At 46.6% G+C, this 20,463-nt stretch overlaps 1 protein-coding gene across 1 annotated transcript in view; it reads right to left on the bottom strand.

Moving 5' to 3' along the window:
• The window catches only part of LOC141271676 (membrane-spanning 4-domains subfamily A member 15-like), a 296,948-nt gene that overhangs the window by 190,122 nt on the left and 86,363 nt on the right, over nucleotides 1-20,463 (bottom strand). The window contains exon 2 of the mRNA XM_073681714.1: nucleotides 5,482-5,604. Coding sequence (XP_073537815.1) covers nucleotides 5,482-5,604 — 123 coding nt within the window. The remainder of the gene's footprint in view (nucleotides 1-5,481; nucleotides 5,605-20,463) is intronic.

Genomic DNA, 20,463 nt, shown 5'->3' with positions numbered 1-20,463 from the left:
TCTGGTTGTCGTCCCCGTCAAGGACTTAACGGCTCAAACAGCAGCTAGAGCCTTCCAGCAGCACTTTTGCCGTCCACACGGGTACCCGGACCAAGTGCTGACGGACCAGGGACCTGCCTTTGAAGCGGAGGTCTTCCAGGAATTCTGCAATCTGTATGGCTGCCGGAAGATAAGGACGACACCCTACCATCCGCAAACTAATGGACTTTGTGAGAAAATGAACCAGGTGGTAATGGATCTTCTAAAAACGTTGCCCCTGGAAGAACGCAGTCTGTGGCCCGAGAAGTTGCCCGATCTGGTGGACCTATACAACCACATCCCGGTGGGTTCCACCAGCTGTACCCCGGCTTACCTAATGAGGGCAAGACCTGGTAAGTTACCTGTTGACCTGGAAATGGGAGTCCTGACACCCGAGGACACTTCACCAGAAACAGACTGGGACACAGAGAGGCAGCAGCAGTACCGGAGAGTACAGGAGAGCGTGGAGCGAAGTCTCTGTCAGGCTAGGGAAAGACAAGAGAAAACTTACAACCAGTATGCTCCCGCTGTTCCCCTGGTACCCGGAGAGCAGGTCTTGAAGAGGAAGAGACGGCTCCACAAGTTGGATGACCAGTGGGAGAAGGACCCGTACACCGTACTGCCCTCAAGCCACGAGAACCCGAAGGTTTGTACCATCAGTAAAGACGGAGGGGAAACCACCGCCATTGTATCCCGGGACCACCTGAAGAAGTGTCCCGAACAACTGAGGAACCCTGAAGAGGAACAAGAAGACCATCGACCCGTAGAGGAAAGGGAAGATATGGTTAGTACTGTGCTCGGGGACTTCCCTCGGTCTTGGACTCAAGTCAATGGTGCAGTTGTGGTACCCGTACTCACCTTCCTCCAACCAGCATCCCAAGCACCTACGGAGCAACAGGTAGAGCTGGAAGAACAGCCGGTCCAGGAGGCAGAAGACTCCACACAAGCAGAACAGGAGGATCAACCCTCTGCTTATAGTGAGCCTGCCGTACCCCTAGTGAGACAAAGAGCCGGTAGACAGCTGCCCAGTTTACCCTTGACAGCTCCTACACCCTGTAGTTCAGGGCCAGACAGTCAGCTCCGTAGGTCCACTAGGGCCACTAGAGGCCAGTTACCCGCACGCTGGAGGATTTGAAGTGTATAAATTGTTTTATTTATGTTTATCTGTGTATTGTTGCTTGTGTATAATTTTGTGTTTCCAGTTATTTTTAGGAATCCTTGGTGGATCTACCGGGAATCCTTGTACAATTAGTTGGAGCGTAACCCAGGATGGACTAGAGACTGTTAAGGACTCGGGGTAGGACAGACCCCTACCTGGTTACGTCTCCCTGTTTTGGTGAAATGGACACCTTGCTTTTCTTCAAAGACTACACCCGGTTACGGACATGCCGTGACCACCTTTATGTGTTTCTTCTTATTGTACTATTATTGTTGTTATATCTTGTTATGTTTTTTTTCTAAAATATGTTTAGTCCCGGAGTACTAAATTTCACTAGGGGGGAATGTGGCACCCCAGGGGTCTGGTTTTCCACAGTAATGTAATGTTATGTCTGAGAGCAGGTGGGAGGTCCTTTGGTCAGGGATCCTGTGCATGCCACACCTCCTGCCCAGTCTTGGGAGGGGAAGGACTTCCCCTGTATAAACCCTGGGCTGAGGCAGGGTTAGTCAGTCAAGGAGAGTAGAGACAAGAAACAGCAGAAGCAATACTACTACGAGTCAGGGGCTGGCAGCTGTAGAGCTCGCCCTGACTGAGAAGATTTCTTACCGGACCCGGAGTCCGAGGCTGTGGGGACTAACTCCTACCCAGCAGCAGAATCCGTCAGGCAGGGGATTTCAGGTCCTCTGGCCAAGAAGCCCGAAGGCACGGTCACACGCGTGGGACCAGCACCGCCATCGTGGAGCGGAAGCCATTAGAAGGCCCCGAGTCACCGGCCATACGGGTGAGCACCACACGGTACACTCAGGGACGTGGGCTACTTATATCCGCTTCTAGCAAGGTAGCCAGAAGAGTACAGTCAGTTTGGGAGGCCTACAACTCCGCCTGGCCAGGGGAGATCCCATCTGCTCAAGGACTGACCAGGCCCCGTTCACTAGCAAGTACTCCGGGAGGGTCTATCGTTGTTACCAGTAAAGACCCTGAATTACACCGCACCGTCTCTGAGTGGTTCCTGCTACCCCCATCATCCACATCTGCTGCCCTGAGGCCATACCCTCCCGTTGGGGGTTATACCATCTATGCTGCACCATCCATCCACCGGCCTCAGCGGACTGTCCTGCAGCGGCAGCTCCATAGCTGCATTCAACGGGTGGCGTAGTCGTCCTACATCTACCGCTGTTACATCGCCGCTCAGTTTGACTCCCTGGGCACGGACCGGGTCACCGCCACGAGACTACAACCCTCAAGAGATCCGGCTCCGGGTAAGCTCCCGCGTGCGCAACGCAGCGCGACACAGGCCCAGGGGCGCGTCATATATCTCAGAAGTGTTTCTTTAATCCTTCTATGTTTCATTCTATGATGAAAATGTACATCACAGCTGAGGGCTACAGAGTCCATGTACTCGGTACTTGAGTTTACAGAGCAAGGAGCACAAGCAGATAGCACTGTAGATTAATGTGGACCCAGAAGCAGTGAAGAGTGCAATTGACAGGAAAAATAGGAAGAATAAAGGGGCAAGTGTGCTGCATCATTCAACTGTAATGTTACTGACAAATATTGTGCTGCCACTGAAAATTATAAAACTTGAACTTTTGTTAAAGCATCACTCCAGACTTTTTTTAATTTCAGCACTGGAGTGGTGCCACTAACATAAGTTTCTTGAACCTAGAATTATACTTACCAGCCACCATCTTCAGCTCTTCGGCACTTGCATCTTGTGATTGCAACTTCTGACTGAAGTTAGAGGTAACGGTCAAAAGCTCTCAGTATAAGTCTATGAGAGCCTCGTCCTGGCCTTATTCTGGTTTTCATAGACTGACATTTACTTGTGACTTCCGGATCGCCCAGCAAACACTGGAGCGATACAGCAGGTCACAACCTGCTGAAGACTTACCGATAACAGATGAAGACGACGGCTAGTAAGTATGAGACTAGGGGCAGGGAACTTACATTAGTGGCACCGCTCAGGATATAAAATAAAAAAAAAACGCTGGAGTGGTGCTTTGATGACAGAGGTGTATTAAAAAAGCACTTCAGTGAAACACAGTCAAAGGCAGGCTTACAAATGCAAATTTCTAATGAGCGCATATTAACATTATAACTAGCCCTTAAAGGAACCTGTCACCTTTCACAGGTCCCAAACCACCACTATGTCTTTATTGAACCCTTTATGTAATTCCTGTGGCTTATAAATTTTTGAAACGCTATAAAACTAATTATATTACTGGGCTTGTGTTATTCTAATTAGTGAGTGATTAGTCATGAGGGTTTTTTTTTCTCAATACTAAGCTTCCCATTAATCATGTTATCATGCCCCTGTTGGAGTGATTGACATGATTGGCAAGAGTCGTCCCCTTTTTGCAAATCTCTGTCTCTGCAAATTGATTGGCGCATTGTACATGGCCAAAGAACCATGAGTGATGCAGGACTCAACCCGGAACTACAGTGGCATGTAAAAGTTTGGGCACCCCTGGCCAAAATTACTGTTATTGTGAACAGTTAAGCAAGTTGAAGATGAAATTATCTCTATAAGGGCCAAAGTAAAAGATGACACATTTCCTTTGTATTTTAAGCAAGAAAAAAGTATATTGTCATTTTTTTACATTTTAAAAATTACAAAAAGGAAAATGTGTCGATGCAAAAGTTTGGTCACCCTTGGAAATTTGTGTGCTTAGATAACTTTGACCAAGGTTTCAGACCTTAATTACCCTGTTAGGGATATGGCTTGTTCACTATCATCGTTAGGAAAGCAAGGTGATGGTTTTAATAAAGCTGGGAAAACTACAAGTCTCCTCTAACCTTGTGCCAAAAAACAGCAGCCATGGGTTCTTCTAAGCAGCTGTCTACCACTCTGAAAATGAACATGGTGGAGGCCCACAAAGCAGGAGAAGGCTATAAGAAGATAGCAAAGCATTTTCAAGTTGCCTCAGTTCGAAATGTAATTAAGAAATGGCAGTTAACAGGAACAGTGGAGGTCAAGATGTGGTCTGGAAGAGCAATCAAAATTTCAGTGAGAGCTGCTCGTGGGTAATGTTGTTCGGCATTACAAATTCGTGTTCGGGTTTCCAGCTTGTTCGCGCAAAAAAATTGGCTCCGCCCATGAACATCCCTGATTTGACACGCGGTCACGCAGATGTTATCTGTGACTTCTCCAGCAGCTGATTTCACCTTGTGAGCCGCGCATGGCAGTGACGTCATGTGCGGCTCACATGGCGAGATCAGTGCGGGGAGACAGGACGCAGTGCTGAAGGAGAGAGAAGGAAGGTGAGTAGGAGTGTTTATCTTTTTTTATGAGCAGCGTGATGGGGATTAGGGGGGCCATGTATACCAGGATAAGGATGAGGGGGTCATGCATACCAGGATAAGGATGAGGGGGCCATGCATACCAGGATAAGGATGAGGGGGCCATGCATACCGGGATGAGGATGAGGGGTGCAATGCACACCAGGACAGGGATGAGGGGTGCCATGCATACTAGGATAAGGATGAGGGGTGCCATGCATACCAGGATGGGGATTGCTTTGCCATGCATTCCAGGATAAGAATGAGGGGTGCCATGCATACCAGGATGGGGATTGCTGTGCCATGCATACCAGGATAGGGATGAGGGGTGCCATGCATACCAGGATGGGGATGGGGCCACATATAATAGGAAGGGAGGGCAAATATACCAGGATGGGGGATATTAATATAATTGGGGGACATTATCCCTATACCAGTGTCAGCAGCAGACCCCCTCCTCCTTAAAAGTGCATCATGACCACATTTTTTGCTTACATTTTTTTTTCTATTTTCCTCCTTTAAAACCTAGGTGCGTCTTATGGTCCAGTTGGTGTCTTATAGACTGAAAAATATGGTGACTGTTCACAATAACAGTAATTTTGACCAGGAGTGCCAAATCGTTTACATGCCACTGTAGCACCGGCTCTTTGTAAATCTCATGGCTGGATGAGTCCTGTTTGCCAAGGAAACAAATTAGCAAAATGCCGACTGTGACGTCGCTCTTGCAAATTATGTAATTGACGACCACAGGGGAGGAATGATCATTAATACAATTGTTTGGCCTCCACAGAGGCCACAGCAATGCAGCATATCCCCAAGTCATATAGGAAGAGGAGCTGCCAATAAAAATTATTTTTAAATTAAGTTAAAATATGTGATCAGCTAACATTTACACACTCAATAATCGTTTTTTTCAATTATCAGCCCGTGTAATAACATAAATATAATACCCTTTCACACAATTATAGACAGATTTTTACAGGTGTCATTTTAAGAAATTTCCAGATTAGTATATCAATACTTACAATAGCTGCTCCCCAAAAATGTATAGCTATTTCTGTAGTCAAACTGTAATTATAAACTCCTTCAGTAAACACAAGGATTGTCCCAAAAGCAACTTGGATAAAAGCCATTGTAATCTGAATAATCTGTGAAGAAGAAATATAATTTACCATCAAATCAACATTCAAATTTCCTTAAGCAGTGTGCTATGCACTATTGTGGTTGATGAGGAGACCTCTTTGATCCCTTAAAGACCACCAATACACCTTTTAATGGCAGTAATTAAGGGGCCTTATTCCTCAGCACCATTTTTTTATGACACACAGGATTAAATAAATAGTGCCCCCCCCCCCCCCCGACCCCGATGAGCAAAAATGCAGCAACTGTTGGCTGTAAATGACAGCTGACACCTTACTGCTTCAGTCCCATTCTGCTTTAGAAACAATCTTGGCCATTTAATGCCTCTGCCGTGATAGCAACACCTAGGGCTCTCACTCTAACCCTAGTACTGTAGTACATGAGACCAGGAATCAAAGTAAAATTTATTCACGGCCCTTAGTGGAACTAAGTGAAAAAAGTAAAAGAGAAAAAAATCAATACAATTTGGACAAATATTAAAAAAAAAAAAAAAATCCCGAAAAAAAATAAAGCCTTTTCGCCACTGAAAAGGCAGCTTTTATGTCCAAATTATGTCAAAATAAACCAAAAAGTACAACACAAGTATAATTCGTATTTGCACATCTGGAGTAACTCAAACTATAAAACTGCTACGTCATTTATTCTGTACAGTGAAAAGACATGGCACAAATATAGATTTTCATCATGCTGACACACAAAAAACAGAATAAACATGTATACCAATAAAAATTTCAACTCATACCGCAAAAAATAAGCCCCGATAAAACTCTCTTGGCCAAAAAGTAAAAAAGCTATAGCTCTTAGAAAATGGAGAGAAAAAAACAACATTTTATAAAAATAATTTTTAGTGTGTAAAAGTACAAAACATAGAAAAGAATATATAAATCTGCTATTTCTATAATTATACTGACCCAAAGAATAAAGCCAACTTATCACTTATACAGTATAGCACTTATACGAACGACATCGGGGGTTTTCGTGTAAATTCCAAAAAAAGTTATTCAGATGGAACCAATCACTGTAATGAGGCACTGTGGACTCTGTTAGGGCCTCTGTTCCAGCAAAGTCAGTCTTTTTCTTCCCACTATGAGTTTTTGGTGAGTTTTTGATGTTGCAAACTTTCTGCACCATTTCTGCACCCATTAAGTAAAATAGGTTACTTGCATTTTTGCAAAAATATGCAGTGTAAAAGACTCACCAAAAACTCTTAGGTTACTTTGCCACTATGAGTATTTGTGAGTTTTTGAGTTTTTGCAGATTTTCTGCAATATTTCTACACCTATTCATTAGGGAACAATTTTGAACATAATTTTTGTTGAGTTCAATTTTTTTGCTGATTTCAAAACTGCGGTTAGTTTTCTTCTATCACGTCAGGTTTTTTCTCTGCTGCTATTGGCAGAGAGCGAACCGCCCTCGAGTGGGGTGGGGTGGAGGACAACCTGGGTGACCGGCAACATGTTATTTAACTAGGCTATTCAGTTACACGTCAGACAGTGTGGTGAGAGGTTGTGTACCACTTTATATAGAGAAATATATTCCGAAAGTCTGTATACATGGAGTAAGCACAATTTACTTTTCATTTGCACTCTTATTTCCTTTCTTTTAGATCATGTCTGTCTCTGCTATTTCTTGTTGTAAGTGTAACAGTCTTGGTTAATTTTGTTAAATCTGTGGCAGTTTCACCATTCCCAGTCAAAGGATGAACATCAGCACATTTGCCTAGCAAGCCTATATTGCATATTTCAAAGTAAAGCTTGGTGATCAAGATAAGTCTTGGGCCACTCACAAGGTGTGAAAGCAGTGTGCTGAGCGTTTAAGCATCTGGATGAAGGGAACATGTGATAAGATGCCATTTGGTATACCTATGGTTTGGCGAGAGCCAAGAGATCATTCCAGTGACTGTTACTTTTGTAAAGGATATAACAAGGAAAATAAATACAAAGTAGAGTATCTTAGTCTACCGTTAGCTAATCATCCAGTGCCTCATTCAGCTGAAATCCCAGTGCCAGTTTTCAGACCCTCTTTTCAAGAACAGCATTATGGTGAAGAACAAAGGGACAGCAATGATGACAATTTTGAAACTGAAGATGTCTCAGTTCGTAAGGGATTCAGCCAGCATGAGTTGAACAATTTGGCATGAGATTTGTAACTATCAAAAAGGCTTCAGAACTCCTAGTATCAAGACTGCATGAGAAAAACTTGCTTGAAAAAGAAGCAAAGGTATCCTACTTACAATCCAGAAAACGTGCATTTCTGCAATACTTTAGAAGTGGCAGTGGCTTTGTGCATTGCCATAGCATACAGTACATGGTTTAATTGAAGAATTAGGAATTCCAATCTGTAACTCAAATGAGAATGGCGACTCTTCATCAATAGCTCAAAGCGGAGCTTAAAGTGTGTCCTCCTCCACAATGGCAATTTGTTTGGTGCAGTCCCAATTGGCTATTCAGAGTTGTTTCACAAACACAATTGGATCATCTGTGTCTATCTTAAAATGGTATGCTTACTTCTTGGTCAGCAATGTGGATACACCGAGTATCCTTGTTTTTTGTGCATGTGAGACAGCAGAGCTCGTGAGAAGCATTAGGTGATGAGTAATTGGCCTCCAACATCTGTCATTCTACATAAGCGGCTTGTTGATGGAAAGAACATTATATTCCCACCTGTCACAAAGTATTAAACGATTCATGACGGCCCTGTCATATTTGCTGTTTAAATGCTGCTTTTTCCTTTGGGCAATCAGGGGTTAATGTCAGTTTTCCTTCCCTATAAATATTCACATGCCCATTCAGTTGATGTTGGTGTTCAGTTCATTCTGCCTAACCTGGAGTGAGGAGAAGGAGTCTGTTGTCTGGAGTAGTTGGAGGTTTACCTTGGGATTGCTGCTTGCTGTTTGGCTGTGTGTTTTCCTTTCCTCATTTCCATTTAATTTTCCTACCTACTCTTTCCCTGTGTTTTCCTTTGTGGCTGTGAGTGTATTTTTGGTGAGCTTGCTATTTCAATTTACCCTGTCTGTTTTCCCTGTCTTGTTACAGTATTATTCTATTTCTACTGTCTTTCTTCCTGGGGGAGAGGGGGTCACTGACAGGGCCTGTGCAGGAGATAGGGAGACGCTTGCGACTCGGGCCTCCTCACCTTCAGTGGTACCCCTGAGATAAGGGAAAGTCAGGGCTCCCCTAGTGTGACAGGTTCGGGTCCCAACTCCCAGACATTTCCCGTTTTCCCCATTTACGGCATGACACCAGCACTGCATATGAAACTGGGCCTCATGAAGCAATTTGTTAAAGCTTTGCCAAGTGAAGGAAACTGTTTCAAGTACCTCATTTTGGCATTTCCTAGCCTGTCATTTGAAAAAATAAAGGCCGGTGTGTTTGATGGTCCACAGATTCGGCAGCTCATCAGCAATGTCAGAATTCCAAAAAAATGGTTGGTTATCATTCAAAGACCTTGTAAAGGACTTTCTTTGAAATACACGAGCAAACAATTACACCAAAATTGTTCAGAATCTCTTGGAGAGATATAAAATGCTTGGTTGCAACATGGGCATTAAGGTGCATTTTCTACATAGCCATCTTACTAACTTCCCTGAAAACCTTGGTGGAGTCAGCGATGAGCAAGGTGAATGATTCCACCAAGATTTGAAGGTCTTGAAGGAAGGTCTTATTCATACCAAGTTTAAGAGCAGTCTTCGCTCGAAACGCGTCTGGTAGCGCACCCCTCCTTGGTGCCCCAGCGTTTCAATTCTAGTATTGTTCTTCTACCAGCTGGAGTTACATTATCGCCATCTGGATATTTTTAAAAAATTCTAAATAAAAGACATTTGTTTTTACTATTGGAGTCTGTGGAGCTGGATCATCGTCTTTCCTATTACCTGTCTACTGAGCACAAGCAGCAACGCTGATCACGGATCCCGGAGACACCCAGTTGGTTCATGAAGGTGAGCTGTTTTTTTTTCTTTTCTTTTCCCTTTCCATTTTGTGACTCTGCCACCGTGCTCCTCCATATCTCCTAAGATTGGACTGCTAATAGTTTTTTGGGGAAACACAGTGGATTTTATACAAGTTTTTTATTACAATATACATAACGCACCAAAGGAGTATTTTTTTTTTTTTGGACATGGATCCTTTATATAAACTTTCAGGCAGAGAGCGTGCTGCTAAAATCTTCACTATTAACCCTACTAAACCGGATTTACCCACAGATGTGCACAATCTAATTATGGACATAGAAAAACTCTCTTTGAATGAAACCAAAACATGGTGGGACCAAACAATTTTGAATAATTATATTGAAAAAAATATGATTCCACGTGGCCTTTGCATCAAAAAAATCCCCACTACCGTTTATTGTCCACAATTTGTTACTGAATGGAATGCTATTCTATCCACTTGCTCCCTTCAACTTATTGAACTTATTTTAAAATACGAGACTGAACAATTAAAACACACACAGTGTGAAATAACTAAATTGATGGAGAAAATTAAGACAGTAATGCCCACTGAAGATTTTAACATTTTTCAAAAAAACCTCAAAAAACGGTGCAAGATCTGGAAGATTCTATTATTTGTACTAAACAAAAGAAATTCAGCCGTAACACAATAGATTATGAGAAAGATCAGGTATATGAGTGGGGCAGATGGGAACACCCTAAAAAACTTCCTAAATCCATTTTAAAACGCAGTGGATTTAGGACAGGTTCCACACCTAGATCTCAAGTCACGTTTTCCTCATCTGAATTTGAATCAGATAATTCTACTGATGCCTCTGAGGGAGATCTAGCGAATGTAAAACCCAATATTATTACTTAAAAAAACAGCGAGTTTCAAAAAAAGGGGGAGAAGAGCAGGTCGCAAGTACCGGAAAAAATGTGGAATCAATCAAACATCGACTCCGGAACAGGAGCAGATTCCAACACTAGATGTGGTTAATTTATCATCCACTCCCCTCACTACTGCTGAACATTGACTGCTTTCTAAAGGGTTAAATTTTGCTGTCACAAACAGCAAACTTGATATCTTTTCTATCATCAAAAATAATAACCGTTTTGTGAGAGACTTAACCATTAAAAAACATTTCTGGTCAGATGACTCACAAAACCAAACGCTCCCCCAGAAACATACCAATCTGTACAGGGGTCTAAGATTTTCAGAACAACTTGCACTATCATGCCTAACAGATCTCAACTCAGAGGAAACTCCTATTCAGGATTTATCTTCCATCTCCTAAGTCCGGACCAAAAATTCACAGTTTTATCCAGCACAAACACGTACTGACACCATGGACAGATTCCAAGAAAATATAGAACGTGACTTGAAAACATTACAGCAGGAACCCATGTAAATTCATAGAGGAAAGTGCAATTTGTCCAGAATTGAAAAACTTGCCTTAGACAATCTTTCCAAAAGAACAGACATCGTGATCAAGATGTCAGACAAGGGTGGATCAGTGGTGGTCTTGAATAGTGAGGATTATGTCCTTTCTATTAAGAACATGTTGCAAGATCACAATATATATACTGTAACATACCTGGCGGCGTCCTTGCATGGTGGTCCATCTCCCACTGTGCAAGAGCGCGCACTTGATCTCCAGTCCAGAATGTCTCTCTGGCTTCCCTCCATGCTGTCTGTTTGTGTCTGTTTCTGCTGCTTAAGGGCGGCGCCCGATCACTTCCTGCTTTTTGTACCTGCTGTGGGTCACACCCCTTGTGCGTCCTCAGCCTATTGCTGTCTGTCACCTGGTATATAGCTCAGCTGCTCCCATCTATCCCTGCCTGAGCATAGTGTTTCATTCAGTGTGTGCTTGCACTCTGAAGGTGCCAGGTCCCGTTCTGTGTTCTCTTGTCTGCCTATCCTGGAGGCTGTATTTCCAGGCCTGTCTGAACACGCTCCTTGCCTGTTCCTCCTGCCTTCTAGGGGCCGATTACCTAGACCCGTTCCTGTATCTTGTCTGACCTGTCTGAACACGCTCCTAGCCTGTTCCTCCCGCCTTCTAGGGGCCGATTACCTAGACCCGCTCCGGTATCTTGTCTGTCCTGTCTGAACACGCTCCTAGCCTGTTTCTCCTGCCTTCTAGGGGCTGATTACCTAGACCCGCTCCTGTATCTTGTCTGTCCTGTCTGAACTCGCTCCTTGCCTGTTCGTCCTGCCTCTCTGGGGGCCGTATTCCCAGACCCGCTCCTGTATTCCGCTGCAGTGTCGGTCTCCTCCGTACACTCAGTTCCAGTCTGAACTCTCTCCTATCCTTTACCTGTTTTGCCTCTATGTCCGTTCCCTTCCTTTTTCTGCAGAGTCTGAACTCGTACCTAACTCCTGCTTGTTGTCTCTGTACTCCCGTTTGTGAGTTTGTGGTCCACTCGCTACTTCTCTGCTAGTACCCTGTGGGTGTCTGGCTCTGCCTTTCCCTTCCTGTCTGTTCCGTGTGAACAGAGCCCTGTCCCCCATACTCAGCCTAGCCTGCTCTGACTCCTTTGCTCACCGCTCCGGCGGTTCTAGCCTGCTCTGACTCCTTTGCTCACCGCTCCGGCGGTTCTAGCCTGCTCTGACTCCTTTGCTCACCGCTCCAGCGGTTCTAGTCTGCTCTGACTCCTTTGCTTACCGCTCCGGCGGTTCTAGCCTGCTCTGACTCCTTGCTTACTGCTCCGCAGCCTTGCTCCGCTCTGACCCTTTTGCTCACTGCTCCGGCAGCCTTGCTCCGCTTTGACCCTTTTGCTCGCTGCTCCGGCAGTCCTGTCCTGCCCTGCTTCTGCCCGCTGCTCCGGCAGTCCTGTCCTGCCCTGCTTCTGCCCGCTGCTCCGGCAGTCCTGTCCTGCCCTGCTTCTGCCCGCTGCTCCGGCAGTCCTGTCCTGCCCTGCTTCTGCCCGCTGCTCCGGCAGTCCTGTCCTGCCCTGCTTCTGCCCGCTGCTCCGGCAGTCCTGTCCTGCCCTGCTTGTGCTCGCTGCTCCTGCAGCCCCGTCCTGCTCTGTTCTTGCCCTCGCTGCTCCTGCAGCCCCGTCCTGCTCTGTTCTTGCCCACCGCTTCGGGCGTTCCCTCTCTGCTGTGGTTGTCTACCGCATCTGCGGTTCTGTGACCCAGTCTGTACTGGGTCTTAACCTTTCTGTGCTCCAGCCCGTCCTTTCGGCCAGTACCTCCCTGCCTGCATACTCGCCTGTATCCACCCATCTGCATACCTGCCGTGTTTGCTTACATCCACCAGTCTGTGCCAGCCTAACCTGCCTGTTCCTGAGTCCCAGTGTGTACTGGGTCCTATCCCGCCTGTGTTCCTACCTGCTAGTGCCTCCCTGTCTGCACTCTAGCTGCGCTTGCCTTTACCCGCCTGCCTGCATACCAGTCGTGCCTGCCTATACTCTCCAGTCTGTGCGCCAGCCTAACCAGCCTGTTCCAGTAATCCCTGTGTGGGTCAACCCCCGTGTCCGGAGTTTGACCTGGAGTAGCACCTGGTCCCTCTGCCCGGTTTCTCCCTGGTGCACTGGCGTCGTATGCCGTCGTGCCATCTTGGTCGGATCGGCCAGATACTTAGTCACGCCCCTCCAGGCACTCTCCGGTTCATGGTCCAGTGGAACCACAACACCCGCACACGCCAGTCAGTCCGGGCGTGTGCATAACATATACCATTCTTTCCAATGACCCAACGGCATTTTTTCAGGAAAAACTCATCAAATTAGTACAAGAGGGCTTTTCTTTGGGCTTTTTCACTAAAAATGAATCAGAATTCCTCATTGTGGATTCTCCAACTATTCCCATCTTACATGCCTTACCTAAGACTCACAAGAATGAATGACCACCACCCATGCGCCCAATTATTTCAGGAATTGGCTCGCTGGGAGAAAGATTAGGTCAATGGTTGGACTCTGCTTTACAGCCACTTGTCGTGTATGTTCAAATATAGATCTTACTCCCATGAATTTCAATCGTTCATTAAAACAGTTTTATCTTTTCTATTAACAGATAATTATTTTATGTTCAATGGGAACTTTTTTGGTGGAGTTTCTATGGTGGCTAAATTTTCCCCTTCGGTTGCTAATATTGTTATGGCTCAGTGGGAGGAATGCTATGTGTACAGTGCCCATAACCCCTTTTGTGCATCCCTCATTTGTTACTCAAGATTTATTGATGATATTTTAGTGGTTTGGGGGGCAACATGGATGACATTCCAGAATTTATATCGTATTTGAATAATAATGAATTTAATTTACGATTTACATACACTATCAACCGTAACTCTATTACTTTTTTTGGACTTAGAACTAAACGGCCAAAATAATGAACTAATCACTTCTAAAACATTCAGGAAACCTACATCAGGGAATACAATTTTGCATGCGCACAGTTTTCACCCACCCCAAGTTCTAAAAGCCATTCCAGTAGGAGAAATTACTAGAGCTAAGAGAAATTGTAGTGATTCCATTTCCTTCTCAAAAGAATGTACCACCATTAATTCTAGACTATCATGTAGAAATTATCCAAAATGGACCTTAGATAGAGCAAAAAAATAGTAGATAGTAAAAAAGCGGGTATCAGGGAACTGGCTTAAATGGGTTTAATTCCTGCAGATTTTGGGACATACTCGTTCAGAATAGGGGCGGATGCCTGTAGAATGTCAGCCAGCGAGGTAAAAGCATTGGGTCTATGGGAGTCAGAATGTTTTCAAACTTATATTTGTCCGGATTTGGTTAATATAGGTTGTTAGGTTTAAGTAGTGAGTAGTGTTGAGCGAACATGCTCGACACTGCTCGGTACTCGCCCGAGCATCACGCTACCCGGGATGTTCGGCGAGCTCCGAGCATTTCCGGGTTACTCGGGTGGGAGCTCGGGTCTCCGCCCTGCATGTTTGGCGCTTTTTACAGAGCCAATGAACATGCAGGGATTGCCAGCCAGTCACTGTAACGCTGCAGCCATGTTGGTTGTGGGCATTACAGTGATTGGCTGGCCGCACAGCGTCACCTCGAGTATTTAAAACCGGGCGCCGCCATCTTGGACACAGTCGCACCGGATTAGACAGTGTAGGGACAGCGCTGCTGATTTAGGGAGAGATATAAACTGCAAAATAGTTAGTGTAGGGTCTGTAAAGGCTGCCAGAACAAACAAACAGTCCTTTTCAGGACTAATATCCATCCCAGATACCAGGCAGGCAGGCTGTATAGGAGACACAGTGGTTATACCAGCAAACGCTGCATTACAGTCCTGTGTGCTCCTGTTGCTGAAATTGCTGGACTTAGCACCAGGTGTCGGGGGCCAGAAAAAATACTTTTTTTTTCATCTAAATCCTCCTTTTTTTTTCCTCCTTCACACTGTACAAATACCCATCTTATTAACCTTTAGGTGTGTCCCCCCCCCCCCCCAAAAAAAAAGCATGTCTCTGATTTTTCAGACACAAATATAACTGTTGAAAATAGTCTGGTGTAGGCTAGAGAAACAGAAGTGTTGTTTTGCACTTCCACGGTTCAAACCTCTGTATTATCCATTTTGGGCCATTTGTATCTAAAAAACAAACAGTTTGAGTGTCTCGCTCACTGTTCAGCCGCAAATCTATATATTTAAAAAAGTCTGGTATACCCCAGTAAACAATAACTGTGGTTTTGCCATCCCACGGTAAAAAATCTCTATTATTCAGGTTTTGGTATATTTTCCGTAAAGAAAAACAGTAGTGTCTCCTGACTGTTGTGACACAAAAATATATATCTGTTGAAAATAGTCTTGTGTAGGCCCGACATCCCAGTGTGGTTTCGCAGTTCCACGGGTCAAATCGCTGTACTATCCAGTTTTGGGCCTTTGGTATCTAAAAAAAAAAGCAGTTTGAGTGTGTCGCTCACTGTTCAGCCGCAAATATCTCTATTTAAAAAAGTGTGGTATACCCCAGTAAACAATAACTGTGGTTTTGCCATCCCACGGTAAAAAATCTCTATTATTCAGCTTTTGGTAGTTTTTTCCGTAAAGAAAAACAGTAGTGTCTCCTGACTGTTGTGACACAAAAATATATCTGTTGAAAATAGTCTTGTGTAGGCCCGACATCCCAGTGTGGTTTCGCAGTTCCACGGGTCAAATCGCTGTACTATCCAGTTTTGGGCCTTTGGTATCTAAAAAAAAAAGCAGTTTGAGTGTGTCGCTCACTGTTCAGCCGCAAATATCTCTATTTAAAAAAGTGTGGTATACCCCAGTAAACAATAACTGTGGTTTTGCCATCCCACGGTAAAAAATCTACTCTTTATTACCCTTTTTCCATTGATAGTCCAAGTGTAAGCTATTTTACTTCATTTAGAATGGCAAGGAGCGTGGCAAGGGACGTGGAAGTGGACGTTCTGGTGATGGTTCGTGCAGAGGACGGGGCCGTGGCCAAGGTGAAAATGTGCCACAACCAACAGCTACATCTTCTCGCTCCCACTTCTTGACCGAATTACTAGGGAAGCAGAGAACAACACCAGTATTGAGAACTGATCAGTGTGAACAGGTTATTAATTGGATAGCAGATAATACTTCCAGTTACATGGGCACCACCACCTCCGGTCTGTCTTCCACACGGTCAACTCTTAGTAGCCTTGAGTCTCGACCGCATACTCCTCCTCACCCTGATGCTCCTTCCTCCCACCATGCCGAGTGTCGTCAGACAGCAAGTGATCCCACACTTGGACACTCTGAAGAGCTGTTCACTGGTCCATTTCCATATTTGGGCCCCTCGCCTGATACGCTTGAAGTGCGGGAAGAGGAGATCCCATGTTGCGATGCCCAAATATTTTAACAGCCACGGCCACAGGAAGTCGACGTTGGCAATCTGTCACAAGAGGTGGACGATGACGAGACAATTGCCAGGAAGTGAGGAGGAGGATCGTGGTGCGCAAGTGGAAGAGGAGGAGGTGGTGGATGATCTAGTAACTGACCCAACGTGGATGGAGGACATGCAGAGTGAGGCCAGCAGCACACAGGGGGAGGGAGGCAGAATACCCCAACAGGCAGGAAGAAGCAGTGTGGTGGCTGCAGACAGAAGGCAGGCAACCGTTCCCCATAACACCAACACGAGGGACGTTGCCAGTACAAGCGGTAGGTCTTCCAGAGTCTGGAATTTTTTTAAAGACTCTGCTGATAACCCCAAAAAGGCCATATGTTCCACCTGCCATGCCAGCATCAGCAGGGGTGACAAAACTACCAGCCTGACCACCACCAGCATGATCAGGCACATGGCAGCAAAGCACTCGACTTTGTGGGGCGAAACCCAGGGTCCACGACCAGTGTCAGCGGGTGTCACCACTGCTTCTTCCACTGTTGTACGTGCAATAGAACCCCCTGTTGTGTGTGCAAGGCAACCCCCCGTCCATACTGCATGTAAAGATGCCTCCTCCTCTCAGTCTTCACTTGTTATGGAAGTTTCTCAAGAAACAGCATCAACGTCCACATCCACGTCCCACCGCAGCGTTCAATTGTCCATATCCAACACCTTTGAACGAAAGCGGAAATTCGCAGCTAACGCCCCACAGGCCACAGTCCTAAATTCGCACATTTCACGATTGCTTGCGTTGGAAATGCTGCCTTTTAGGCTGGTGGAGACGGAATCCTTCCGCAATCTTATGGCGGTAGCCGTCCCTCGGTACTCGGTCCCCAGCCGACACTATTTTGCCCGGTGTGCCATCCCCGCACTACACAAGCACGTGTCCCAAAGCATCTGCCGTGCCCTCAACAACGCAGTTACTGGGAGAGTCCACCTGACAACGGACATGTGGACAAGTGCTTGTGGCCAGGGACGGTACATCTCTCTGACGGCACACTGGGTAAACATAGTGGAAGCCGGGACCCAGTCGGACCTTGGGACGGAACACATCCTCCCCACACCGAGGATTGCGGGCCCTATGTCAGTCAGAGTTGCCCCCACAGTGTACAGCTCCTGCGCATCCTCCTCCTCCTCCTCCTCCTCATGTTCAGCCTCCATCTCAGATATCACCACATCAGTTACAAGCTGGAAGCATTGCAGTACTGCCTCCGCCAAGCGGCAACAGACTGTGCTGAAACTCATAAGCTTAGGTGATAAACCTCACACTGCTTGTGAGTTGTGGACAGCTGTGAAAGAGCAGGCAGATCTGTGGCTGAGACCGCTGAACCTACATCCTGGCATGGTCGTGTGTGACAATGGCCGTAACCTGGTGGCGGCTCTGAGGCGAGGTGAGATCACACACGTACCATGCCTGGCTCATGTGCTTAACCTCGTGGTTCAGCGGTTTCTTAAATCGTACCCCGAGTTGCCAGATCTGCTCGTGAAAGTACGCCACCTGTCAGCTCATTTTCGCAAGTTGGCTACAGCTTCCGCCGTCCTTGCTGTGTTGCAGCAGCGTTTGCAGCTTCCGGCACACCAACTGGTGTGTGATGTCCCCACACGTTGGAACTCTACCCTCCACATGTTGCAAAGGATTTGTGAGCAGAAGAGAGCAGTTGTGGAGTACCAGCTGCAACAAGGCCGTCGATATTCAGGTCAGACTCCTCACATAAGACCTCAGGAGTGAACCTGGATGTCTGACATGTACCATCCTGACAAACTTTGAGGAGGCCACCAAGATGGTGAGTGGCGATGACGCCATCATTAGTGTCAGCATCCCACTTGCTGTCTTTTGCAACGCTCTCTGCAGAGAATTAAAAACGAGGCATTGCAGCCAGAGTATGATGAGATGGATCAAGAAGCCGTAGCGGGCGATTACACACAGCCCAGCCTCATCTCATCCCAACGTGCATTGGGGGACAATGAGGGAGAGGAGGAGGAGGAGGAGGAGGAAGAACAGGAGCTGCTATCATGCGTTGTAGACAGTAGTACCTGTACAAGTGTCATACCGTCGGTTCAGCGTGGGTGGCCTGAGGACAGGGGGGAGGAGGAAGAGGAGGAGCAGGAGGAGAGCATGATCAGTCGTCATCTTGGTGAGGACACGGAAATCTTGCCCGTTACCAGTCTGGCACGCATGGCTGACTTTATGTTACGCTGCCTTAACCGTGACCCTCGCGTTGTCAAAATGTTGGGTGACAGTCATTACTGGTTGGTGACACTTGTAGACCCCCGCTACAAGGAGAACTTTCACTCTCTTATTCCCGAGGTGGAGAGGTCTACAAAAATGGGGCAGTACCAGAAGGCCCTTGCTGCAGAACTCTTAAAAAAATTCCCATCTGAACACGCTAGCGGCAGAGGTCACAGTTCGTTGCCCAACCAAGGCGTACAGGCGAGAGAGATGCAACTCCAATCCAGCAGAGGCAGGGGAACACTGTCAACGTTCTGGGACAGTTTTCTGACACCCGCCCAGCTTACAGGCCCTGAGGCGCGGGGTACTCTCACAAGGAGTGGAAAGTTCCAAAAGATGGTGAGGGAGTACCTTGCCGACCGTACCAGCGTCCTCCGTGATTCCTCTGTGCCTTTTAATTATTGGGTATCCAAGCTGGACACTTGGAATGAACTCGCTCTGTACGCCTTGGAGGTCCTGGCCTGCCCTGCCGCTAGCGTGTTATCGGAGCGTGTTTTTAGTGCCGCTGGGGGAATTATAACTGATAAGCGCACTCGCCTGTCAACTGACAATTCTGACAAGTTGACCCTTATCAAAATGAACAAGGGCTGGATTGGGCCAGACTTCCCATCACCACCAAATGACAGCAGAGTAACCTAAAGTCAAGTCCACTGTGTTATTTCGGGAGGTGTATTCACATGCACCGCTTCACGCCCACACATGGGTATACGCTTCCTCGTTTCGGCTGTTTTATCTTCTTCTCCTTATCCTCAGCCTCCACCACCACTATACCACCAGGGTGCCAGCATTGCAAGTTCCTCCGTCCTTATTTTTAGCAGCTTTTGCTTGCAAGGCATAAGCAAATACTATGGGACACCCACTCCCCAATAATGGGACTTATGTTTGTAATATGCTGTACTGCATGGCTCTTGTAAGGGGCATTGCAAGTTGCTCCGTCCTAATTTTTGGCAGCTTTTGCTTGGAAAGCATAAGAAAATACTATGGGAGACCCACTCCCCAATAATGGGACTTATGTTTGTAATATGCTGTACTGCATGGCTCTTGTAAGGGGCATTGCAAGTTGCTCCGTCCTAATTTTTGGCAGCTTTTGCTTGCAAGGCATAAGCAAATACTATGGGAGACCCACTCCCCAATAATGGGGCTTATGTTTGTAATATGCTGTACTGCATGTGACGCGCCCCCTGGGCCGTGTGTACACATGTGTGGGATACCCGGTGCCGGGTCTCTGGGGTCTGTAGTCTCCCTAGCGTTGACCCGATCCCGTGGCTCAGGCTGGTCAAACCAGTGGCAGTCTTTCTTAGGTTTTGAGGTTAATTGTCCGACTGCGCCACCCGTGGATTGCGGTCAGGGAGTACCACCGCTGCGAGGCAGACCGCTGAGGCTTGTGTTGTGTGCACAGCAGAGAATGGGATAACTCCCCACGGGAAGAGTATAGCCTCAGGGCAGTGAGTGTGGATGATGGGGGTGATGGTGCACGAGCGCAGCAGGAACGACCCTGAGTCTTTGCAGTGCAGTTCAGGGTCTTTACTGATGATTATAAGGTAGACCCTCCCGGGAGTACTGGCTAGCATAAGTGGCCTGGTCAGTCTGTGAGCAAGCAGGAGTTCCCCTGGCCAGGTGGAGTTGTAGGCCTCCCCGTCTGTCTGCACTCTTCCTGGCTACATTGCTGTAAGCGGGTAGAAGTAGACCACGTCCCTGAGTGTACCGTGTAGTGCTCACCCGTATGGCTGGTGACTTGGGGCCTTCTGTTAGCCTCCGCTCCACGACAGCGGTGCTGGTCCCTTGCTTGTGACTGAGCCTCCGGGCTTCTATGGCCAGAGGACCTGAAATCCCCTGCCGGCTGGTTTCTGCTGCTGGATATATAAGTCCTCACAGCCTCGGACTC

This window comes from Phyllobates terribilis, unplaced genomic scaffold, assembly GCF_046119375.1.
Source record: "Phyllobates terribilis strain yellow unplaced genomic scaffold, ASM4611937v1 Scaffold_5__5_contigs__length_657084704, whole genome shotgun sequence".
NCBI lineage: Eukaryota > Metazoa > Chordata > Amphibia > Anura > Dendrobatidae > Phyllobates > Phyllobates terribilis.
This window is presented reverse-complemented; position numbering and strand designations above follow the sequence as displayed.